At 40.2% G+C, this 26908-nt stretch overlaps 1 protein-coding gene across 2 annotated transcripts; it reads right to left on the minus strand.

Annotated features, from left to right (window-relative positions):
- Window positions 1–3717: 3717 nt before the first annotated feature.
- On the minus strand, window positions 3718–8646 carry LOC110623363 (heterogeneous nuclear ribonucleoprotein 1). 2 transcript variants are annotated; one of them, XM_021768279.2, is made up of 4 exons: window positions 8067–8646; window positions 7563–7786; window positions 5171–6377; window positions 3718–4340 (listed from the first exon to the last, which is right to left on the minus strand). In XM_021768279.2, exons 2-4 carry the CDS (start codon window positions 7782–7784, stop codon window positions 4327–4329), a joined length of 1443 nt encoding a protein of 480 aa, XP_021623971.1. In that variant the 5' UTR covers window positions 7785–7786; window positions 8067–8646; the 3' UTR covers window positions 3718–4326. The 2 variants fall into 2 exon arrangements, with proteins under 2 accessions (XP_021623971.1, XP_021623972.1); XM_021768280.2 differs by having other exon boundaries at window positions 8104–8605.
- Window positions 8647–26908: the final 18262 nt, after the last annotated feature.

Consider the following 26908-nt stretch of genomic DNA (forward strand, 5'->3'; position numbering starts at 1 on the left):
TATTGTGCTTGACCTTCTATAACATCTATGAGCCCGACACTCTAGGTCCGACCATATGAACCTAGGGCTCTGATACCACTCTGTAACGACCCGAAAACCGAACCGCTACCGGCGCTAGGATCCAGATCGGCTTAAGGCCGCCGGGACCCGTAGCAAGCCTGACATATAACCTGTGAACCTGTCAAATCCCATACATGATCATACATACTCAAGAACCTGTAAACTTTTTTTTTTTTCCAAAAACCAAGCTCAACCTGTAGAGATACTCATAACCTGACATAACCCACACACTGGAGCTCTCATCAAATGCTCCAATGGGGTAAAATAACATGCATACATTAAGCTTGGTTGAACATAAACATCATAAAAATATTCTATAGATCATGTATCCAAAGGGATAACCATACACATAGGGTCAAGCACACCCTCTAATCCTCAATATCATTACATTACATAACTATTCATAACTTTACATCATTTTACAATTTATCATGTCCACATTCTATCTATTACATACATATGACTTCAAAACCCTTGCTGACCTCCTGGTCTACCCTGTACCTGCAAACCTGGGGGATTAGGGGGAAAGGGGTGAGCTACAAGAGCCCAGTGAGCATAATAATAAAGCATTTAAAACACATGCTATCATGAAATGCATCACATCACAACTAATCATATCAAGGATGAACTTGTCTCACCAGACTATTCCCTTAAAGTGGGAGGTCAAGGGTTCGAGTAGTGGGGGAGGTGACCTAATTTCCAAAGGGAAATTTGGGCCAAATCCACTTGGGGAAGGATGCATTCGATGCAAGAACCCAAGGGGACAAATCCTGCCAGGAACCCGTGAGGGTGAATGGATGTTAAGAGTTGTTCACGACGCCAGTGGAAAGCCCGAGGTGGCAAAGAGGCCAGGCGAGGGATAGCCCTGGGCCGTGAACGGTAACTGTAACAGCCCGGACGTGATCCCCGGCGCTGTTACCGTTCACGGCCCAGGGCTATCCCTCGCCTGGCCTCTTTGCCACCTCGGGCTTTCCACTGGCGTCGTGAACAGCTCTTAACATCCATTCACCCTCACGGGTTCCTGGCAGGATTTGTCCCCTTGGGTTCTTGCATCGAATGCATCCTTCCCCAAGTGGATTTGGCCCAAATTTCCAAATTTGGGCCAAATCCACTTGGGGAAGGATGCATTCGATGCAAGAACCCAAGGGGACAAATCCTGCCAGGAACCCGTGAGGGTGAATGGATGTTAAGAGCTGTTCACGACGCCAGTGGAAAGCCCGAGGTGGCAAAGAGGCCAGGCGAGGGATAGCCCTGGGCCGTGAACGGTAACAGTGCCGGGGTTCACGTCTGGGCTGTTACAGAACTTGTCACCATTTAGCCCTCTACATATTCCAATCATGCCAGGGGCGTAGTGCAGGCCACACCTGGTCTTTCTCTTATACATAACATAACATACATAACCAATGGTGCCGGGGGCGTAGTGCAGGCCACATCCGGTCTTTCTCTTACATAGTGCCAGGGGCGTAGTGCAGGCCACACCTGGACTTCCATATCATATCATCATGTCATAACATATGAGGGCTAATGGATCATTCAATGTTCATCCACATCAACAACATATTATGCAATGCAACATATTCGTGATTTCTAATGCAAACAACCTAAAAATATCGCATGGCATCCGTGATGCATGATTCATGCTAAAATTTTCATTTATAAAAAGATAAGAGTTTATTCTACTCACCTCTGGCTAGCTCTGACACTGACTGAAGCAGCTGACTCACTGCTGAGGTCCTCGGTTCCTCGGGTCCGAACCTACACAGGTGGACTCAAATGAGGGACTAACATACTATAACATGACTCTGAAAACATCCCCCAAAAACCCTCTAAAACACCTCAAAACATCCATGCAAAAACATGCAAAGGAAGGCTGGACAGGGCACTTTCGGCGGCAGGTTCGGCGGCCGAAAGTCCCTCCAGAGCCGAAAGTCAGGCAGGTTCGGCGGCACCTTCGGCAGCCGAAACTCCCAGACAGAGACAAAACTCATGCATGTTCGGCGACACTTTCGGCGGTCGAAACTGCCCTCCAGAGACGAAAGTCCTCTTTCGGGGGCAGGCTTCGGCAGCCGAAAGGCTGGCCTCCCAGGCAGGTTCGGCGGCCGAAAGTCCTTCGGCTGCCGAACCTGGTTTCTGCCAAAGGGCAGAAACTTGGTTCCTCATGCACGATTTCCTCTCAAAACCATCCAAACATGCATTTCTCCTAATCTACAACATACATACTCAAACATACAAGTTCCTAGGGGCATCAAACTATTTTAAACCCCATCTACAACACATCAAGCATCCACATTGTTCAAAAACATAACATAAACCCATAAACCTAACCATGAGCCAAACATGCATGCTACCCCATAGATCTACTTAAAACTTACTTAAAACATGCCATAAGCTCAAGATCGGTCCTTACCTCTTGAAAATCGAGAGAAGAACGACCCTAGCTCGGAAAATGGGAGAGAGAGAGTTCCTTGAACCTCCAAGCTCCAAAACTTGCTCAAAAGCTCAAAACCTTCAAAACAAAGTTGCAAACTCATAAAAATCATGAAGAATGGAAGGAAGAAACTCAAGATCGGTGAGGGACGGCAGAGAGCTCACCTTGGCCGAAAATGGGAAAAAAGCTCGCCCGTTTTCGGCTAAGGGACCCCTTTATAGGTGGCTGGCCAGGCCACGTTCGGGAGCCGAAAGTGCCTCCGTATGCATGCCATGTTCGGCGGCCGAACATAAGGTTCGGCGGCCGAACCTGGTTTCCCTCACTTATGCTTTCGGGGGCCCAAGGCACACCCGCAACGCATGCATGTTCAGCGGCCGAACCTGAGTTTTCCTCCAAGGTTGTTTTCATGCAAAAACTCATTTCCTTTTTACTTAAAACCATGAAATACATTAAAACATTTTATGAAAACATGTTTCTACCCTACTAGAGGCTTCCGACATCCGAGATTCCACCGGACAGTAGGAATTCCGATACCGGAGTCTAGCCGGGTATTACAAGTTCAATTTAAATCAAATTTTAAACCGAACCGATCAAATACTCACATCTTAAATCAAATTTTAAACCAAACCGATCAAATACTCACTCCTACTACTGATATAGCATATATTTTCCGTTTATTATTAAGAGTAGGCCGGACATATACTTTGTCAACCATAGTTTTATAAAAAGTTATTTTATTCATCCCTTTATAATCATTTTACTTATTTTTTGAATTTATAAATTATATAATATTTTAATATTCTTAATTATATGCTATTGAATAGGTGTACATTCCATCGTTTCAGTTAAAAAATAAATCAAATTAAATACATTAAAATTTCAAAATTTATAAAAATTAAATTGAATCGATTTTATATAAAAATCAAATTAAATCAAATTAATTTAATTTAATTTAATTTAATTTAATTTAATTTAATTTAATTTAATTTAATCATTTAGACTTTTTAATAGACTTTATTTTTTATACATAATTTTTATTCTAATTAAAAATAATCTAACTTTTAGTGTTATAAAAAATAATATTGATAAATGATCCATTTTAAAATTATCCCCAAAATAAAAATCTTGAGTAAGAAAAGAAAAAAACTACACTATTCAATAAATTCATTAGTGGGTTATTTTCTATTGCAAACATAAACAACAAATAAAGAAAGAAGTCTCTAAAATGATAAAATGATGAATGAACATGAATAACTATATTTAACAACTTGTTATTTGGTTGGTTCTTTTGGAGGCTGGAAGATCAAACCTCAAAAGTTTCACAATAATAAAACAAACTTCTTTTACAATCTCTTGTCCAAAAGAAAAACCTAATAAATAGAACTTCAACATACTTAACGAGAACCAGCAATTTGCTGGATATCACAGAGGTGAAAATTAAAATTAACCCAAAATAGTGGGGGGGGGGGACATTAAAAGAAAAAAGTTTTTTTTTTTTTTTTTTTTTTTTTTTTTTTTTTTTTTTTTGTATCAATGTCACCAGAGATGCATGATACAGTAATTCTGTGTATACCAGCAATCTGATTTTACATCTTAATCAAATTCCAAGAAAGAAAAGAAAAACCTATACCATAAAAAAACCTCAATGCTCAAACCTTACACAGAATTCCTTGTGACTGCACTCTACCATATAAATTCATCAAAACCAACCAAACCGATTAGCTCTAATCGAGTTCTGAATATAAACTGAAACATCTGGGGAAGGAAAGTGTATGAAATTCGCTTAATCAGATATACTTCACCTACAATAACCTCTTCACATTCACACCATAGTCATCCTAAGTGGCAATTCCTGAAACAAACATTACCAACATAATGTTAGAATTGTCATAATAACTATAAATTAGAATAACATTGCATTTAGACCAAGGAGATTGAAATTGAGACTTGGATAGATTCTACAACGATTAGCCTTGTCGAAGTGAACTTTCAAATCCACCTCAAATAAGATTGCATCCATATTAATGAACTTAGTCAATATAAAGAATCAATTAGACTCTTAACCTTTACGCAAAAAATCAGTTTACTACATATCAAGAGAAATAAAATAAATAAACTCCAGTTCATCAGTAATTGAAAATTAACGTGCAGGGAAGGTTAGACAATGTTCTGAGATGCTAATCTCTATAAGCAAAATAGCAAATGAAATAATTTTTTTTTAAAAAATAATGCTGTTCTTCAAGACAGCAGGGATGAAGGGGAGCTTCTGACATGACAAAAAATATATAATAAAGAATGCCCGAGCGCATGAGGGAAAGCTAAATGAGGAGTCTATTTCCTGAAAATCTCTTTTACAGTTCTACGTGTACTACAAGCCAACTACCATGCATGTATAACCAATTATAAACAAAAAACATTAGAAGCCTCTAAGCAAGATTCAGTTTCACAAGTAATGCTGTGACAACTGATCGCATAGCAAGCAAAAGATTCACATTTTCAAAACTCAAATAATTAGTTAGCAGTGGTCAATTAACAAACCAGTCAAGAGGTTGATGTGTACACTTGTGCAACTACTCTTTTTATCTTTTTTTAATATTAATTTTATTGGCTCGAAAAGGGGGGTCTATAATTTCTCCAAACTAAACAAAAGTTGAAAAGAATGGAAAGAAAGGGCAGAATTACCTCTATTTGCTTGTCCATTGGCAACACTATAAGCACCACCATAACCAGCAGAGTTTTTAGTCACAGCATCTGTAGCTGCATTTCCAAGCCCAAAATCAAATGAGCCAGAATCCTCTAGCTCTAAAGGTGAAGTTCGCCATGCAGCATCCCCGTACAATGGGCCATTTTCATAAATGTCTGCATAAGACCCACCAAAATCATCTTGTGATGCAGCATGAGCTGAAAATGGTCCAAAACTTGTCCCACTGTTTCTCCCATACCCTACCCCTCCAAGCCCGTTGCTGAAATCTCCATTATTGTAGCTAAGATTGCCACTGCTATAGGCAGAGACAGCACCTCCACCCTGTCCAAAATTAACTGAGGAACCCCAGAGTCCTCCAATACTGCTAAACGAACCCATTCTTGAATTTCCAGCTCCAGAGCCCATTGAAGTACTAGAATTTGTGGATTGTGGAGCATGATTAATGCTTCCATTGCCCCACAAAGTTCGAGCAGTTGAATTTAAGGCAGAACTATTTCCACCATTGACTCCATTGTATCCAATAGGGCTATCATACCTGTTGGAATTTCCACTATATGAAGGGCTCATTCTCCCATAGCCAAGGTTAGAACCTAGGTTGGGATTTCCCCCATGACTAGGACTCAAACCCTGGTCAAAATTCAGCCCCATCCCAAAACCAGGACCAAATGGAGAAAAGTTACTCCGACCAACAGTAACAGGACTAAACCTACCATCCATTCTAAGACCAAGTCCTCCAGTAGAATTTGCACCGTATCCCTGAGTCTGAGTGTAACCATTCAATAAGCTACCAACTCTAGTTGCACCATAATTAAATCCACTTAACTGGCCCCGAGTTGGCCCTGGTGATAATTCTTTGGGAACAGCCCGCTTGACCTCAACCATTTTACCATTGAGTTCGTGAAAGGTTTTCTGCAACACTTTATCCACTGCTTCCTCTGAATCATAAGTGATAAAACCAAACCCTCTTGGCCTTTGAGTGTTGTGGTCATACATAACCACAACATCTGTAATTATCCCAAAATGATCAAAGTACTTCTTAAAGTCTGTCTCTGTGACTGTAGATGCTAAACCTCCTACAAATATTTTCTTTGTACGAGCTGGACCAGGTGAACCATGTATGCTGCTGCCACTGTTTCTATTCAGAATGTTTTGATCCTCCCTGGGAACTGCCTTCTTTGCTTCAACCTGGGAATCAAAAGCTTAATAATGAAAAGTCTACTCCATATTCCATGTTTAGAAATAGACCATAGTTTCTATCTCAATAAAATACTGCAAAATAAAGAATTAAAGAATGCCTGTAAAATAAGTGCAATTATCAAAATGAGAGCACATATTACTGTTCCTGTAATTATATATTCATGGGGATTATGGCGATGAATGGTAATGTAACTTAAGCTTATATGAGAAGTGAGAGAGGGTTAACAGCTTTGATATTTTATAATAATGATTTTGACATAAACCAGGTGGAATGCAGGAAACCGATCGAAATAGCCAACCCCAACTACTTTCTGATTAAGACTTGGTTAAAGTTGAAAAATTGTCATTTATATTGCATATGCAGCATATGCTTGCAAAAGGCAGCATATAAGTTTTTTGGCAGGTCACCAACTAATCAAGTGATCCAAGAACCAGAGACCATTTAGTGTTTTATCTCTCAAGAAAAATAAAAGCCATGGCCAGCCAGCCAATCAAAATTATAGCATCCAATTTCAAAAGCCATATCTGATGAGCATTTTCTTTTTCTTGATGTAGTTGAGCCTCTAATCTTCCCCTCCCTCAATTTTTCAGTAGGATTTAATTTTAGTACCCATTAGCATCACTCTACTGAATCAGATTAACCTTGGTCTTCATTGATACTTAACAATACCTTCCAATTGAATTTACACATGAGTAGCCATTTCTAATATCATTTGCCACAATTACTTCTAAAACAAAATCTGTAAGTTCGAAAAATGGAATTCGTTCTATGGCTTCTAATTTCTGTTGGCGCTTAGAGTTGCCAAATTATGAACTTCCACATTGATAATCCTATAATTACTTGCTGTACCTCAGGAATTAATAATTTGCTGAAGACTGTTGAGTATATGTGTTCTTTAGTAATTTGAATCGTCCAATAGTGACATGTAGCCGATAGAACACCTCTTCCAACCCCACAAAAGAAAATGATTGAATTGATTGTTAACTAATAGAGAAGTATCAATTATCTGTTGTTGTCATCTCAACATTATAACACCACCATATTATTCTTCACCAAAATTTACTTTTTGAATAAGCTTCTCCCTACAGGTAAATAATTGGAGTAGAAACAAAGACAAGAAAACAAGATTGGCCCAAATGCAAATTTTTGAGAATTTAAACGTCAAAACTTACATTTCTACCATCTATGAGATGCTTTTCCATCACAACTCTCTCAGCAACAGAAGGGTCTGCAAAAACAACAAAACCAAAGCCACGGGCACGACCAGTAGCCCGATCCTTCATTATCACAGCCTCCACGACTTCGCCAAAAGTCTGGAAATACTGCCTAAGACGGTCTTCATTTGTGTCCCATGAAATCCCACCAATGAATAGCTTTCCAAGCTCCATTTCCATTTCTGCAAACAAATCCCATCAATAAAATTCCAAAGAAATGAAACACACAACAAATAGAAACGTAAATCCGTTCATCTGATCAAAGAATCATCCATTTCCAGTAGTTTACCAACCAAACACCAGATCTAAATTGCAACACAGAATTTGATGCAACAGAATATGAACAGCCCAACATTCACAGGCATGAGATATTTCAAAACATATAGAATATAATATTATGCTTATAAAAGCAATCAGATACATGATATCAAAATGCCGATTAAACAAAGAAAACAACAATACCTCGCCAAAAGAAACAAAACAAAGCTTGGATATTTACAGGTATTTATGAAATGGGTACTCTTGGATTCAATCCAAAAGCATAAAAGACCTTTCACCGATCAAATATGGATCAACCAGCGATCCAGGATTCGTGAGAAACAACGAGAAGAAGATCAAAATTGACAAGGAATGATTACAGGATCCAAAACCCAGAAGCTATGCAACAGAAAATCGAAAAGAGAAGCTTTTATTATGGAAAATTTGTCAAAGAAAAAGAAAAACAGAGATAATCTAAGATCTGAGAGGAGGCATAACAAGAAGAGAGGGCGAGAAAGGCCCTCTTTTTCTGCTTTCTCCCTCTCTTTGTCTATCTGTGTAATTACTGTTAATAATTCAATTGGATATATTTATAAGGCCTAATGATAATAAGATTTTTTATGTAGGAGAAGGGGAGAGAGGAAGAGAGATGTGAGAGAAAAGAAATGGGTTTGCAACAAATATGGGCATATTTATATATAGCTAGAGAGAGAATAGAAAGAGAGAGAGAGAGAGAGGTTTGGCTATCCTCTCATGTAAGAAGAATAACATTGTAAAAATGGGAGACGATGGGAGATGGTGACTTTCCTAGTTTGAATTTTTTTTATAAAAAAAAGAAAAAAGAAAATTTAATTTTAATGCCCACATTTTATTTTATTTTATTTTATTAAACTCCTCATCATTTTTTAATATTATTTTTTTATCCTTTATATTTTTTTATGTTAATATCATTAAGCAAATAATCTTACAATTCACTACCTCCTAAAGAAAAAAAATTCAGGATAGCTATGCTTTACATTATTATTTTCCGAAAATTATTAATAAATATTTTATGATTCTTCTATATAAATTATAATAATAATAATATAAATTATATACAATATATAAATTTTAAAATTAAAATATTTTTATTTTTTTATATTGAAAAAATATCATGTTTACCTCAAATTAATTTAAAAATACTTTAAAAAATTCACGTTATTTAGCAATTGAGATTGTAAAATTATTTTAATTGTAGTTTTAAATAGTTGACATATATCATATATTTCAAAGTTTAAGATCCCACAAATTCAACTTTTTTTTTTTTTTAAATTGAGATGCAAATCCAACCTTTATGTTATTCCATCGATATTGAAAAAAGAAAAGTTAGGGCAACTAATCCATTTAATTTTTTTTTTCAATCTTACAGAAATCCGAAATGAGGAATTACTCATTCATGTTTTTCTTTCCTATCCTTTATTTAAATATAAATTTTAAGGAATATTCTTAATTATATTAGAAAGATTTAGTGATAAGATTGGGTTCGGTTACAAATTGAATTGAATTAAATATATTAAAAATTAAAATTTTAATATTTATAAAAATTAATTTAATTAAATTTGAACAGAAATTGATTGAAATCAAATTGGTCTGATTCAATTTGATTTGTTGAATTGAGTTTTTTATTAGACTTTTTATTTTTTTATATTTTAATTTAGTATTCAACATTGATTATTACGATCTAATTTCTCTATATTATTAAAGATAATATATTATTATTACTAATCGGTTTGATTTGATTTTTTTAATTTTTTCTAATTAAAATCGAATCAAAATATTTAAAATTAAAAATTAAATCGAATTAAAATAAATAAAAGTTAAATTTAATTTTTGAATTAATTTAATTTGATCGATTGTTTTTTATTTAAATCGATTGATTGTATAAACATCTATTATAATTTTAGTTAAAATGACAATTATTTAACCACTTGAGCTAATACAACCATAATTTTCTAATTGCATGTTTACCTTTTTTCTATATAAATATAATAAATAAATAAATTACATATATAGCCATATTTGTAAAATATTTACATTTAAATATTGAAAATTTCAACTATGAACATTAAAAAATAGTGATTTTATTAATATTGTTATCTTTTTATAATGTATTTCAACTATGAAAAATAATTATAATGCTCAACATTAAAATTTTTAATAATAATTTTATATATAAATAAAATAGCCTTATCAAGCATTTATTATTAAGTAATTATTAAAATCAACTAACATTTTTCTGCTATTTCCATTTTTTGAATTACTATTTCCAATAGTTAATTTTCCTTTTAAATTTGGTATTGATTAAGCTACCATTTGTTTGAAACAAAAATTTTCATATTCTTACACGTTTTAAACACTAAAAAAAAATTTTGATTAGTTAAAAATATCTTTTTGAATAAAATAAAAATTAAGTAATTATTCAAAACTTTAAAATTTTATATAAATTTATAATTCTCAAATGCTTACAATGGGTATCAAACAAATCCATAAATTAAAGTCAAATTCAATAATAATAATAATAATAACAATAAATGTTGATGGTGTTTGTTAGGTGTTCTTGTGCTGTCCAACCACAAAGTTCACAATTACGATCGACAAAGTGAGAGAATTAAGAAGTAAAAAAAGTAGGTGAAAGATTTTCTTTTTCTAATTTCTTTATTCAAAATTTTAGAATAAAGTAAAATTTTTGTTCTTACTTTTTAGAGAAGAAAGAACTGTTTGGAGGTGATTTAAAAAAAAAAAAAAAAGAGAATATGATAAATTAAAGATAAGATGTCAGTTCCTTTGATTTGGAGAAACGAATGTTTATGTTTTTTTATTTTATTTTTAAAATATTTACTATTTACAATTTAGCTTTTATGTTTACCACTTATAATAATACTAATTTAGTTTTTAAATTTCAGAAATTAAATTATTTATTTTCATTTTCATCAAAATCAAGCTTACTTCAACTGCTTTAAGGTGAAGATGCCATTAGTAAATCCTAAAGATCAAAATTTTTTTTAAGTAAAAAAAAAGTTTATTTTAACCCTTAAAATATTCATCAATAGTCATATAAGCCCTTAAATATTTTTAAATTTAAACAAGCCCTATAATTATTTAAATAAATTAAATAAAACCTTTAAATTTTTATTATAGATTAAATATGACATCCGAGAACATATAAATCCTTCAAATTTTAAAAAATATTAAATAAAGCCTTTAAATTTTCAAAATATATCAAATAAGTTATTATTTTTAATTTAATTATTTATTTTCATATTTTATCACGTTGTTTTGTAATTAATATCATTTAGTGATGTTTGTCGGTTTATATCATCTACTAATTTCTTAATAGAATAATTGATATCTATTTCAAAAATTTGAACAACTTATTTATTTTATTTTAAACTTTGAAAGGCATATATATACTCTAAGGGCATATTTGATCTATTTTAAAAAATTTAAAAAACTTATTTGGTTTATTTTAATAATTGAAGGACTTGTTTAAATCTAAAAACGTTTAAGAGTTTATCTGACTATTGATGAATACTTTAAGGGTTAACATAGGGTTTTCGCCTTTTTGTTAACCTCTGTATCTCATTCCTCTCCTTTTTTCTCTACAACAACTCTTTATAATTTTGAGATATTTTTTGATAAATTAAATTCTCATCTTTCATAATCAAACAATCACCATTTTTCTATACATCATGTCTTCTTTATATTTATTATTTTCTTTTTAACTTAGAACTAAAAGGGTTCTTTGATCTTGTTCTTTCAAAATGAACAACCTTCTATCGGAATCTGTTGAAATCCCTTGTGGTAAGATTTCTAGAGGTGAAAATGTTAAGTTGGTAATGAATCTTGGAGATTTAATTCTAAAATTTTCTTTAAAAAGATTCAAGAGATTGAGAAGCAAAATAAGAAAATGTGACAAATATGTGAAACTAAATATGTGTAGTCGTTGGTTATATTGTTGGATTGCTGAATGAATATTAATTAAGTTTCTTGTCCAAAGTTCATTATTAATGCAACTAAATTTGAACATTTCCTAGTTGATTATGTTTGTTGATTAGCAGAAATTCAGCTAGTTTGGTTTATTTGTTTCCTCTTATTCGGGTTCCAATTAGAGAACAACTAACTTTGTATTTAATTTTCTATTTTTATCTCTCTTTTTTTTTTTCAATCTTAATTTAGTTATTGTCTAGCTTCATTTTTGTTTCAAGTACTTTTAGAGTAGCATTTTGTATTCATGTTGCTCTTACATATTGCATTCTAAACATACAAAATTTTTACTTTTTGTGAAAAGTTTGTCTTCTAGCTTTAAGTTTTTATTGCTTTCTTCACTGGCTAGGATTATCATTATAAAACTTTAAAAAATATTTGCTTATACTATCTGTGTTGCTTGCTTTGGCTCTAAAGTATAAGTTAAAGAAGAGGAACAAGGGTTTTAAAAGGCTTAAATAGTGAGATCAAAAGGAAGTAATGCCAACTTTTGAATGAAATACAAATGGAATGACACTATATTGAGTGATACACAAGATAGAATATATGAGGTAAAAACCTTTTCTTTTTTGCTAAAATTTTTTATAGGTCACTATCAGGTAAAGCAAAAATAGTGATAACCGAATACCTAACTAACAAATTTGTGTTCAATGAAATTAGGAACATGCATCATAGAGAGCCACTATAGACAAATTGAAGAGTTGAGGTAAGCCATAGTGAATAATACCAAATGTAACAAAAATTAAGTTACACTTCCACAACAATTTGAATTTGAAAAATTCAAAATGAATTTGATGATGAAGTACAATTTATAAGTGATAAATCCAGAAAGGAATAGTGACCAAAACAAAGAGATAGCAAGATAAACTCTATCAAAATGAAAATTCCTCCATTCAAAGGAAGGAATAGTGTAACGACCCGGAAACCGGACCGCTACCGGCGCTAGAATCCAGATCGGTTTAAGGCCGCCGGGACCCGTAACAAGCCTGTTACGCATCCTGTACAGCTGGTATCATCCCATACATGATCAAACATTTCCATAAAACCTTAAAACTTTTCACATCTACCAAGCTTGACCTGTGCATGCACTATGTCTGAACACATAGAACCCCTAGGGTCAGTATACCCTATGTCAAACTCGGTCTAACACATAAATCAGTATAAACATAACATAAAACTCATGTACCAAGGGATTATCCAACTCGGGCCAAGCACAATACTATAACTCTGTACACATTAAATAATATCATTTTACAATACAAAACTTTGAATTACATCATGTCCACTACTATTCTATGACATACACTCCACCCTAGCTGCTATCCCGTGCTATCTCTAACTAGCCCTGCAAAATTGGAAATTTGGGAGAGGGCTGAGCTACTAAAGCCCAGTGAGCAGAATAATAATACAAATCCATTTAAAACATATGCTCTCATGAAATGCATCACATCACAAACATATCACATCAAGGATGAACTTGTTACCAATAGCCCTCTACATATCGTAATATGTCCAACTACACCAGGGGCGATACGGCATCACCTAGTCTTCTCTTATATAGCTCATATCATAACATGTCCAACTACGCCAGGGGCGATACGGCCTCACCTGGTCTTCTCTTACATATAACATAGTGCCAAGGGCGACCTGGTCTTTCTATCTCATATCATATCTCATATCATGTCATCTTATCTCATATCAATGGCTAAGGATCATCCAATATCCATCCACATCAACAACATATTATGCAATGCATCATATTCGTGGATTCTAATGCAAAACAACCTAATACATATCATGGCATTTTATGATGCATAGATCATGCTCCAAAGTAAGTTCATTTGCTTTAAAATAAAGGAATTGTATTCTACTCACCTTTAGCAACTACTGGGCTACTCAGGACCAACTAACTCTGCTGACCTCCTCGGTTCCCTAGGTCCGATCCTACACAGGTGGACTCAAATGAGGGACCAAACAACTCGAACATAATACTAAACATCTCCCCAAAAACCCCTTTCAAAACATGCATGCAAAACAAGCAAAGGATAAGGCTGGACAGGGCATCTTCGGCGGCACATTCGGCGGCCGAATGCTCCCATAGATCCAAAAGTCAGGCACTTTTGGAGGCAGGTTCGGCGGCCGAAAGTCTCCTCCAGAGACGAAAGCCAGACACCTTCGGCAGCACCTTCGGCGGCCGAAAGTCCCTTCTAGAGCCGAAAGTCCATTTTCGGGGGCAAGGTTAGGCGGCCAAACCAAGCATTCAAAGGCATGTTCGGCGGCCGAAACTACCTTCGGTGGCCGAACCTGAGTTCATCCAGAACTCAGCCTCTCATGCATTCAAGCCTCCCAAACCCTCCAACCACCCAAAACATACCTCAAAACCTCTCCCAACATGCATAACTCATACAACAAGCATATAGGGGTCTCAAATTAGCCTAAACCCCCAACAAAACTCACATAGCATGCAATAACATACTTTTGTCACAAAGGGTATCAAAACCCTAAACATGCATACCATGCAACTCATGCATAAAACCCCCTTAACCCTTCATAAAACTCATTTAAAACTTCATAAAAGCTAAGGATCTACACTTACCTCTTGAAGAACAAGAGTTGGTGCGACCTCAAACTTGAAGATATGGAGAATCCAAGCTCCAAAGTCTTCAAACTTTAAAACCTTGCTCAAAGCTCACAACTCTTCAAAACAAGGAGAAAACCCATGCTAACTTTAAATGATTTGAAGAAACATCATAAAAACAACCAAAGGAGAGCATGAGCCTACCCTTGCACGAAAAGAGAGTGAATGCACACTCCATTATCAGTCAACGGGGCTTTTATAGGTGGCCAACCGCCTCTCCTTCGGCGGCCAAAACTGTATGCAAAACCATGCAACGTTCGGCGGCCGAACATGGGCTTCGGAGGCAGCAAAACCATGCAATGTTCGGTGGCCAAACTTCACCTTCGGCGGCCGAACCTGGCAAATGCCTCCTTGGTCTTTTCTCTTCAAAACTCACTTCCTTTTGCATTAAAACTATAACATCATATTTAAAACATTTTAGAAAACACATTTTACCCCTCTCGAAGACTCTAACATCTTCAGAATTCTAGATTCCAACGGAAAGTCCACCGGAAGGTAAGGATTCTGATGCCGGAATCTAGCTGGGTATTATATTCTTCCCCCCTTAAGAATATTTGTAATACCCGGCTAGACTCCGGTATCGGAATTCCTACCGTCCGGTGGAATCTCGGATGTCGGAGACCTCTAGAAGGGTAGAATCATGTTTTTATGAAATGTTTTTATGTTTTAATGGTTTTAAGTGTGAAATTAAATGAGTTTTTGGCATGAAAAGTCCTTGGAGGAAAACCCAGGTTCGGCCGCCGAAAGTCAAGTTCGGCCGCCGAACGTGCATGCGTTTTGGAGGCACGTTAGGCCCCCGAAAGCATGAGTGAGGGCAGTCCAGGTTCGGCCGCCGAAAGTCAAGTTTGGCCGCCGAACATTGCATGGATGCGGAGGCACATTCGGCCCCCGAACGTGGCCTGGCCAGCCACCTATAAAAGGGTCCCTTAGCCGAAAATGGGCGAGCTTTTTCTCCCCATTTCGGCCAAGGTGAGCATTCCGCCATCCTTCCCCAATCTTGAGTTTTTCCTTCCTTTTTCCATGATCTTTACAAGTTTATAACTTTGGTTTTGAAGATCTTTGAGCTTAGAACGAGTTTTGGAGCTTGGAGACCAAAGGTTGGAACTTCTCCCATCTCCAAGTTTAAATCTCCTCAACCCTCGATCTTCAAGAGGTAAGAGCCGATCTTAAGCTCAATGTATGATTTAAACAAGTTTTATGAAGTTTTTAAGGGGTATAATGCATGTTAGGGTATATGTTGAACCTATAGGTTTTTGATGACTTTTTGAACAATGTAGCTTGATTGTGTGTGATTGAAGTGTTGTAGATGGGGTATATGTATGTTTGAGGCCCCTAGGAACTTGTATGCATGCTTTGGTTGAAAAATATGCATGTTTGGAAGGTTTGGAGGCGAAATGTGCTAAGGGAGCCAAGTTTCTGCCCTTTGACAGAAACCAGGTTCGGCAGCCGAAGGTACTTTCGGCCACCGAACATGGCTGGGGAGGCAGGCCTTTCGGCTGCCGAAGTTGCCCCCGAAAAGAGACTTTCGTCTCTGTCTGGCACTTTCGGCCGCCGAAGGTGCCGCCGAACCTACCTGAGTTTCGTCTCTGTCCAGGACTTTCGGCCGCCGAAGGTGCCGCCGAAAGTGCCCTGTTCAGCCATTTCATGCATATCTCTATGTGATATTTTCAGGATGTTTTAGGGGGTTTTTGGGGAGTAGTTTAGAGTTATGTTCTAGCATGTTTGGTCCCTCATTTGAGTCCACCTGTGTAGGTTCGGACCCGAGGAACCGAGGACCCCAGCAGTGAGTTCAGCTGCTTCGGTGTTGTCAGAGTCAGCCAGAGGTGAGTGGAACTAAAACTAAATCTTTTAAATTAAATGCTTTATCATGTTTCATGCATCATGATTATGCAATAGGATGATTGCATTAGTTTTCACGAATATGCCGCATTGCATAAATTGTTGTTGATGTGGGTGAATGTTGGATGACCCAATTAGTCCAAGACAGGAAGACCAGGACCCCATGCTACGGCCTGGCATAGAGTAAGAAAGACCAGGCCCCAGTCTACAGGCCTGGCACAGAGTAAAACACAGTTATGGGACTCGAAGACCAGGAGCCCAGAGGAGGCCCTGGAAAATGGTAAGTAATGTATGTATGACAGGAAGACCAGGACCCCATGCTACGGCCTGGCACAGAGTTAACTTGGACTATTTGGTGACAAGTTCACCCAACCCTTATGTGAATTGTTTGTGTTATGATGCATTTCATAGAGCATAGTGTTAATGTGTTTTTAATAGCTCTACTCACTGGGCTTTTAGCTCACCCCTCTCCCTTTACCCCCAGGCTTGCAGGTACAGTATAGAGCGGGAGTCCGGATAGAGTAAAGAAGTCGTGCTTATGTAATAGATAGCAATGGACATGATCTAATTGTAATGTAAAAAGTACAGTATAGTTATGAAATGAGTTTTATGGATGTTAGTGTGTGCTTGACCATAGAATGTTGTATCCCTTTTTATACATGATCTTAGAGATTTTGATGATGTTTATGTAAACCAGCTCAACACAGGTTATGTTACCCCTTTGAGGGCACAGATGAGATCCCACAGAGGGATCAAGGTTATGTTAATGTTTATGCACAGGTTGAGTTTGGTTGATGAGTATGCAAAGGAAAGTTTTAATTTTTATGCTTATTGTTGATCATGTATGGGATTATACAGGTTTACAGGTCTTATGTCAGGCTTGCTACGTGTAATACCCGGCTAGACTCCGGTATCGGAATCCCTACCGTCCGGTGGGACCTCGGATGTCGGAAACCTCTAGAAGGGTAAAACTATGATTTTATGAAATGTTTTCATGTATTTCATGTTTTTAAGTAAGAAATTAAATGAGTTTTTGCATGAAAAATCTTTGGAGGAAAATCCAGGTTCGGCCGCCGAAAGTCAAGTTCGGCCGCCGAACATGCATGCGTTTTGGAGGCACGTTAGGCCCCCGAAAGCATGAGTGAGGGAAGTCCAGGTTCGGCCGCCGAACCTCATGTTCGGCCGCCGAACATGGCATGCATGCGGAGGCACATTCGGCCCCCGAACGTGGTCTGGCCAGCCACTATAAAAGGGTCCCTTAGCAGAAAACGGGCGAGTTTTTCCCCATTTTCGGCCAAGGTGAGCTTTCCGCCGCCCCTCACCCATTTTTGATGTTCTTCCTCTAAATCTTTCAAGATTTTCACTTGTTTTCCCTTAGTTTTGAAGATTTAAGCTTTTGAAACAAGTTTTGGAGTTTGGAAGTCTTGGAGCTAAATCCCTCCATTTTTCGAGCTAGGGTCGTTCTTCCTCTCGATCTTCAAGAGGTAAGCTTCGATCTATGCTTCTTTTATGTTTTATGCAAGTTTTATGCAAGTTGATGGGGTAGAATGCATGTTTAGGCTTGTTGTTAGGTTTATGGGTTTATATTATGATTTGAACAATGTATGTTGGAAATGTGTTGTTTGAAGTGTTGTAGTTGGGGTATATTATAGTTTGAGACCCCTAGGTGTGATGTATGATGTGTATGCATGTGTAGAAACAAGTTTATGCATGTTTTGAGGCGTTTTGGAGGCTGTGGACACAAGGGAGCCAAGTTTCTGCCCTTCGGCAGAAACTCAGGTTCGGCCGCCGAAGTGACTTTCGGCCGCCGAACCCCCTTGTGGAGGCAGTTTCGGCTGCCGAAGCCTGCCTCCGAAACTCAAGTTTCGTCTCTGTCTGGGAGGTTCGGCCGCCGAAAGTGCCGCCGAACCTGCATGACTTTCGGCGGCAGAGGGACTTTCGGCCGCCGAACCTGCCGCCGAAAGTGCCCTGTTCAGCCATTTCTTGCATGTTTTCATGTGATGTTTTCAGGATGTTTTAGGGGGTTTTTGGGGAGTATTTTAGAGTCATGTTCATGTATGTTTGGTCCCTCATTTGAGTCCACCCGTGTAGGTTCGGACCCGAGGAACCGAGACCCCCAGCAGTGAGCCAGCTGCTTCAGAGTCTCTTCAGAGCTAGCCAGAGGTGAGTGGAATAAACTTTAAGTTTTAAAGCAAATTAATGAAATGTTTTAGCATGATTCACGCATCATGAATGCCATGAGATATATTAGGTTGTTTGCATTAGAATTCACGAATATGTTGCATTGCATACCTTGTTGTTGATGTGGATGAATGTTGAATGATCCATTAGCCCTTGTATGACATGATAGCCTATGTGAGTCCAGGTGTGCCTGCTACGGCTCTACGCCCCTGGCATTATGACAGATTATGGAAGTCCGGGTGTGCCTGCTACGGCTCTACGCCCCCGGTATGTATAAGTAAGAAAGATAGGGGCTAAATGGTGACAAGTTCATCCTTGTTGTGAAATGTTTGTGTTATGGCGCATACATGAAAGCATGATTTAAATTGATGTTTTATTATTCTGCTCACTGGGCTCTAGTAGCTCACCCCACTCCCTTTATCCCCAGAGTTGCAGGTACAGGATAGATCAGGAAGTCGGCTAGAGTGAAGTTAAGTCATGTATGTTGTAATAGATAGTAGTGGACATGAACATGATGTAATGAGTATTTATGACCATGTAATGTAATGAATGATTTGATGATGTATTGAGGATTATAGTAGTGCTTGACCTAGAGGTGTGTGAATCCCCATTATGTACAGAGTGTTTAATGAGTAATGATGTTAATGACCATGATTATCCAAGCTGATATGTATGATGATGATACCCCATTGGAGTATTTGATGAGGACTCCAGTGTGGGGTTTATGTATGATTTTGTGCATGCACAGGTTTTGCTTGGATAAGAGAAAAGAAAAATTTTTACAGATCATGTATATGTTGTTATGTATGGGATTCCACAGGTTTACAGGAGGTATGTGGGCTTGCTACGGGTCCCGGCGGCCTTAAGCCGATCTGGATCCTAGCGCCGGTAACGGGTCGAATTTCCGGGTCGTTACACTACGGGTCCCGGCGGCCTTAAGTCGACCCGGATCCTAGCGCCGGTAGCGGTCCGATTTTCGGGTCGTTACAGAATGGTATCAGAGCCCTAGGTTCATATGGTCGGACCTAGAGTGTCGGGCTCATAAAGGTTATAGAAGGTCAAGCACAATAAGGAAAGATCATGTCCACTAGGATAGGATGTGGAGTCCTGTCTTGCATGATGATGTGAAATGCCATGACTTTATGCATGTGCATTAATGATATACTATGATATGTGATGTTTGTGATGCGGGTTCATGTGTGCCCACATGAACCATATGATGCTAATGTTGCTTGTGATGTGCACTGTTTTTCAGAAAACAGGATGAGGGGAACTCGTCGATCAGCAAGATTGACTGGAGTACCACCTGAGGATGAGGGCATGAGCGCCCGTCCTCCTACATTGCCTAGGGCAATGTCAAGCAGGTCCAACAGGGACATAGCAGCAAGAGACCCTAGAAGGTCTCTGGATCTGGGTAGGAGCAGATCAGTCAGAGGGACAGTTCAGGGAGGAGCGTCAGAGGATATGGGGGATGATATGGACGTAGAACAGAGGAGGGATGGCAGTTTGGGAGTCAATATGTCAGAAGAAGGAATGGGAGAGTCCCAAGGAGGCACTCAGGCCTCGGGATTTGTACAGCCACCTCACTACCCACATTTCTCACAACATCCCGGGTATTCGATGGGAGGTACATCGGATTACCCTAGTTTCACCCCTTATCCCACACAGATGCCATACCCACCATACTACCCACCATACTCTCAGTACCCAATGTATCCACCTCCACCCTACTATCCAAGTCCAGCAAACCCTACCTCGGAAAATGTTGCACCACCTGCAGAACCAGCAGCCCCAGTTGTTCAGCCACCTAGACCTAGCTCAGCCAGTGGGAGCAAGGTCAAGATGACAGACTATATGAAGCTGGGTGCTCCCCAGTTTGAAACCGGTGATGACCCGTTCGTGTACTTGGAGCGGGTCAAGGCAATTACAGATGAGATAGGGGCTGATAACAGTAGAGCCATTCAGATGGCCGGGTTCACGCTTAAGTGCAAGAAGGCACGGGAGTGGTTCAAGAATTATGTGAACCCGAGAGTGGACAGCATGACTTGGGAAGAGTTTGCAAATGAGTTTGCAGGATGGGCTTTCCCTGATAGTTCAAGGGAATTGAAGATGATAGAATTCGAGCAGTTGAGGCAGACTGATGACATGAGTGTAGACGAATATACTGACAGGTTTATGGAGTTGCTGCCATTTGCAGGGCAAGACCTTAGCACAGACCAAAAGAAGTCGAGGAGGTATATCATGAAGCTCCATCCCAGGTATTCCTCCTTGGTACAGTCAGCAGATAGAGAGAGTTTTCACGCCATAGTAGACATGGCTAGGAGAATGGAGGCTAGTGCCATCATCCAGGGGACAGTTAAGCAGACAGTGGCACAAGCTTCTGGTTCTAAAACTCCGGGTGGGGGAAGGGTAGATCCCTCTACCTTGAGTGCAGCAGCTTCAGGCAGTAAGAGATGGAGTAAACCCAAGGGTAAGAAGAATAAGTTCTGGAACAAGGTCAAGTCTAGTCTGGGATTTGGGAGTGGCTCAAGCTCTGGTGTGGATAATGCAGTTTGTGCGAGGTGTGGTAGGCCACACAAGGGAGTATGTTGGTTTGGGACAAACACCTGCTTCAGATGTGGTCAGGAGGGGCATATAGCTCGAGATTGTCCAAGAGCGGCCCCGATAGCTCAGTCCCAGCAGACAGCTTCAGGCAGTGTAGCGCAGCCAGCAGCTCCAGCCATGCCTCAGGCCAGTGGCAGAGGCAGAGGGAGAGGAGCAGCCTCTTCTTCAGCGGGTTTCAGAGGTGACGGTCCATCAGCTCCGGCACGGATCTTCACATTGACACAGCAGGAGGCAGATGCATCTAACACCGTGGTGGCAGGTAACTTAATTATTGGTTGTTCAGATGTGTATGCCTTGATGGACCCTGGTGCATCTCATTCTTTTATCGCTCCGAGAGCCGTGGGGAGGTTGGGTCTGATGACTTCTGGGTTAGAGTGTCCTCTCTGGGTCAGTGGACCCAAGTGTGATCCATCTGTGGCAGAGTCAGTCTGCCAGTGTAGTCCTGTGTTTGTTGAGGGAAGATGCTTGTCCGCCGACCTAGTGGTTCTAGATTTGACAGATTTTGACGTCATTCTAGGGATGGACTGGTTATCTACCCATGGTGCTACCTTGGACTGCAGGGACAAGGTAGTCAGGTTCAGAGGTCAGGATGGATCAGAGGTTGTCTTCAGAGGAGACAGGAGGGGTACACCTAGAGGTCTGATATCAGCTCTTCAGGCTCGTAGGTTGCTCAGGAGGGGATGTCAGGGGTATTTGGCTCATGTGAGAGAGCTAAATAGTCAGGTTAGAGAGCCCGCCTCGGTGCCAGTGGTTAGAGAGTTCTTAGATGTGTTCCCAGACGAACTGCCAGGTTTACCACCTGCTAGGGAGATAGAGTTCGAGATAGAACTGATGCCTGGAACCCGACCGATCTCTATCCCTCCCTACAGGATGGCGCCAGCAGAATTGAAAGAGTTGAAGGAGCAGTTACAGGAGCTCGTAGACAAGGGCTTCATCCGACCGAGTACCTCACCCTGGGGTGCTCCGGTTTTGTTTGTGAAAAAGAAGGATGGATCCCTTAGACTTTGTATTGACTACAGGCAGTTGAACAAAGTCACTACCAAGAACAAGTACCCATTGCCAAGGATCGATGATCTATTCGACCAGCTAGCAGGAGCGGGTTGTTTCTTCAAAATAGATCTGAGATCGGGGTACCATCAGTTGAGGATCAGGGAAGAGGACGTTCCGAAGACGGCTTTCAGGACCAGATATGGGCATTTTGAGTTCCTTGTGATGCCGTTCGGGTTAACTAACGCCCCTGCAGCATTCATGGATCTCATGAACAGAGTGTTTAGCCAGTACCTGGATCACTTCGTTATTATCTTCATAGATGATATCTTAGTGTATTCCAGGAATGCAGAGGAGCATGCCCATCATCTGCGGTTGGTCTTGCAGACTTTGAGGGAACATGGCTTGTATGCCAAGTTCTCTAAATGTGAGTTCTGGCTGAGGAGCATTTCGTTCTTGGGGCATGTAGTGTCAGAGAATGGTATTGAGGTAGACCCCAAGAAGACAGAAACTGTGGCTAACTGGCCTAGACTCACTTCAGTGACAGAGATTAGAAGTTTCTTGGGTTTGGCAGGTTACTACAGGAGGTTCGTTCAGGACTTCTCAAAGATAGCAGCTCCTCTGACTAGACTAACCAGGAAGAATCAGAAGTTTCTGTGGACCGACCAGTGCGAGGAGAGTTTCGAAGAGCTTAAGAAGAGGTTGACTTCAGCACCAGTGTTAGCTCTGCCATCTAGTGATGAGGACTTTACAGTCTTTTGTGATGCGTCCCGTGTGGGACTGGGTTGTGTACTGATGCAGAATGAGAGGGTGATTGCTTATGCTTCTAGACAGCTGAAGAAGCATGAGTTGAATTACCCCACACATGACCTTGAGATGGCAGCAGTAATCTTTGCACTCAAGATGTGGAGGCATTACCTCTATGGGGTGAAATGTGAGATCTTTACAGATCATAAGAGCCTGCAGTACATCTTGAGTCAGAGGGATCTGAATTTGAGACAGAGGAGATGGGTGGAGCTGCTGAGTGACTATGATTGCAAGATTCAGTATCATCCGGGTAAGGCGAATGTCGTGGCAGACGCCCTAAGCCGGAAGTCACTAGGCAGTCTATCCCACATCACGGCAGAGAGGAGACCAGTGGTGAAGGAATTCCACAAGCTTATTGAAGAAGGTCTACAGATGGAGTTGTTTGGTACAGGTGCCTTAGTGGCCCAGATGAAAGTAACACCCGTGTTTCTGGAGCAGGTGGCTCAGAAACAGCATGAGGACCCAGGGTTAGTGAAGATTGCCAGGACTGTTCAGTCAGGCAATGATAGCGAGTACAGATTCGACAGTAAGGGGATCCTCCGCTATGGGAGCAGACTATGTGTACCAGATGACATTGGGATAAAAGGAGACATTATGAGAGAGGCTCATAATGCAAGATACAGCATTCACCCCGGAGCCACCAAGATGTATCAAGATTTGAAGAAGATTTATTGGTGGCCAGCTATGAAGAAAGAAGTGGCACAGTTCGTGTCAGCCTGCGAAGTGTGTCAGAGGGTGAAGCTGGAACATCAGAAGCCGGCTGGAATGCTTAACCCGCTACCTATTCCAGAATGGAAATGGGAAAATATAGCTATGGACTTCGTAGTGGGGTTACCGGCGACGTCCAACAGATTGGACTCCATATGGGTGATTGTGGACAGACTCACCAAATCTGCTCACTTCATTCCTGTCAGGAGTGGCTACTCTGTGGATAAGTTGGCACAGGTGTATGTGGATTAGATCGTCAGGCTGCATGGGGTTCCGGTTTCGATAGTGTCGGATAGAGGGCCCCAGTTCACCTCCAGGTTTTGGCGGAGTCTGCAGAGTGCTATGGGTACCAGGTTGGATTTCAGTACTGCCTTCCATCCCCAGACTGATGGACAGTCAGAGAGGACCATCCAGACTATAGAAGATATGCTCAGAATGTGTGTGCTAGATTTTGGCGGTTCTTGGAGGCAGCATCTACCTTTGGTGGAGTTTGCCTACAATAACAGCCATCATGCTAGCATCGGGATGGCTCCATATGAAGCTTTGTATGGAAGGAAGTGCAGGTCACCTGTTTGCTGGGAAGAAGTTGGAGAAAAGGCCTTGGCAGGGCCTGAACTAGTTGAGATCACCAGCAGGGTGGTACCCATCATCAGAGAGAGAATCAAGACTGCTGCAAGCAGACAGAAGAGTTATGCAGACGTCCGCAGGAGACAGTTAGAGTTTCAGGAGGGGGATCTGGTATTGCTTAAGGTGTCTCCAATGAAAGGAGTGGTTAGGTTCGGGAAGAAAGGTAAGCTGGCTCCTCGGTACATCGGACCCTTTGAAATCTTGCAAAAGATTGGGAATGTGTCGTACAAGCTGGATTTACCTGCTTCGATGGAAAGAATCCATCCGGTTTTCCATGTTTCAATGTTGAGGAAGTTTGTGTCAGATCCGAGCAAGGTTCTTAGTGAGCCTGATGTGGGGATCCAAGAGGATCTCACCTATGTTGAGCAACCAGTACGGATCCTAGACACCCAGATCAGAAAGCTAAGGAACAAGGAAATCTCGATGGTGAAAGTCCTTTGGGACCACCACAATATTGAGGAGTGTACTTGGGAGACATGGGAGTCCATGCTCCAACAGTATCCCCATCTCTTTTAGAGGTTAGTATCTATGTGTTCTATGTGTTTAGTATGTATGTTATGTTTTATGCTATGCATGTACTAGTTGAGGAACATTCGGGGACGAATGTTCTTAAGGGGGGGAGAATGTAATACCCGGCTAGACTCCGGTATCGGAATTCCTACCGTCCGGTGGAATCTCGGATGTCGGAGACCTCTAGAAGGGTAGAATCATGTTTTTATGAAATGTTTTTATGTTTTAATGGTTTTAAGTGTGAAATTAAATGAGTTTTTGGCATGAAAAGTCCTTGGAGGAAAACCCAGGTTCGGCCGCCGAAAGTCAAGTTCGGCCGCCGAACGTGCATGCGTTTTGGAGGCACGTTAGGCCCCCGAAAGCATGAGTGAGGGCAGTCCAGGTTCGGCCGCCGAAAGTCAAGTTCGGCCGCCGAACATTGCATGGATGCGGAGGCACATTCGGCCCTCGAACGTGGCCTGGCCAGCCACCTATAAAAGGGTCCCTTAGCCGAAAATGGGCGAGCTTTTTCTCCCCATTTCGGCCAAGGTGAGCATTCCGCCATCCTTCCCCAATCTTGAGTTTTTCCTTCCTTTTTCCATGATCTTTACAAGTTTATAACTTTGGTTTTGAAGATCTTTGAGCTTAGAACGAGTTTTGGAGCTTGGAGACCAAAGGTTGGAACTTCTCCCATCTCCAAGTTTAGATCTCCTCAACCCTTGATCTTCAAGAGGTAAGAGCCGATCTTAAGCTCAATGTATGATTTAAACAAGTTTTATGAAATTTTTAAGGGGTAGAATGCATGTTAGGGTATATGTTGAACCTATGGGTTTTTGATGACTTTTTGAACAATGTAGCTTGATTGTGTGTGATTGAAGTGTTGTAGATGGGGTATATGTATGTTTGAGGCCCCTAGGAACTTGTATGCATGCTTTGGTTGAAAAATATGCATGTTTGGAAGGTTTGGAGGCGAAATGTGCTAAGGGAGCCAAGTTTCTGCCCTTTGACAGAAACCAGGTTCGGCAGCCGAAGGTACTTTCGGCCGCCGAACATGGCTGGGGAGGCAGGCCTTTCGGCTGCCGAAGTTGCCCCCGAAAAGAGACTTTCGTCTCTGTCTGGCACTTTCGGCCGCCGAAGGTGCCGCCGAACCTACCTGAGTTTCGTCTCTGTCCAGGACTTTCGGCCGCCGAAGGTGCCGCCGAAAGTGCCCTGTTCAGCCATTTCATGCATATCTCTATGTGATATTTTCAGGATGTTTTAGGGGGTTTTTGGGGAGTAGTTTAGAGTTATGTTCTAGCATGTTTGGTCCCTCATTTGAGTCCACCTGTGTAGGTTCGGACCCGAGGAACCGAGGACCCCAGCAGTGAGTTCAGCTGCTTCGGTGTTGTCAGAGTCAGCCAGAGGTGAGTGGAACTAAAACTAAATCTTTTAAATTAAATGCTTTATCATGTTTCATGCATCATGATTATGCAATAGGATGATTGCATTAGTTTTCACGAATATGCCGCATTGCATAAATTGTTGTTGATGTGGGTGAATGTTGGATGACCCAATTAGTCCAAGACAGGAAGACCAGGACCCCATGCTACGGCCTGGCACAGAGTAAGAAAGACCAGGCCCCAGTCTACAGGCCTGGCACAGAGTAAAACACAGTTATGGGACTTGAAGACCAGGAGCCCAGAGGAGGCCCTGGAAAATGGTAAGTAATGTATGTATGACAGGAAGACCAGGACCCCATGCTACGGCCTGGCACAGAGTTAACTTGGACTATTTGGTGACAAGTTCACCCAACCCTTATGTGAATTGTTTGTGTTATGATGCATTTCATAGAGCATAGTGTTAATGTGTTTTTAATAGCTCTACTCACTGGGCTTTTAGCTCACCCCTCTCCCTTTACCCCCAGGCTTGCAGGTACAGTATAGAGCGGGAGTCCGGATAGAGTAAAGAAGTCGTGCTTATGTAATAGATAGCAATGGACATGATCTAATTGTAATGTAAAAAGTACAGTATAGTTATGAAATGAGTTTTATGGATGTTAGTGTGTGCTTGACCATAGAATGTTGTATCCCTTTTTATACATGATCTTAGAGATTTTGATGATGTTTATGTAAACCAGCTCAACACAGGTTATGTTACCCCTTTG

Source organism: Manihot esculenta, chromosome 9 (genome assembly GCF_001659605.2).
Source record: "Manihot esculenta cultivar AM560-2 chromosome 9, M.esculenta_v8, whole genome shotgun sequence".
Lineage (NCBI taxonomy): Eukaryota > Viridiplantae > Streptophyta > Magnoliopsida > Malpighiales > Euphorbiaceae > Manihot > Manihot esculenta.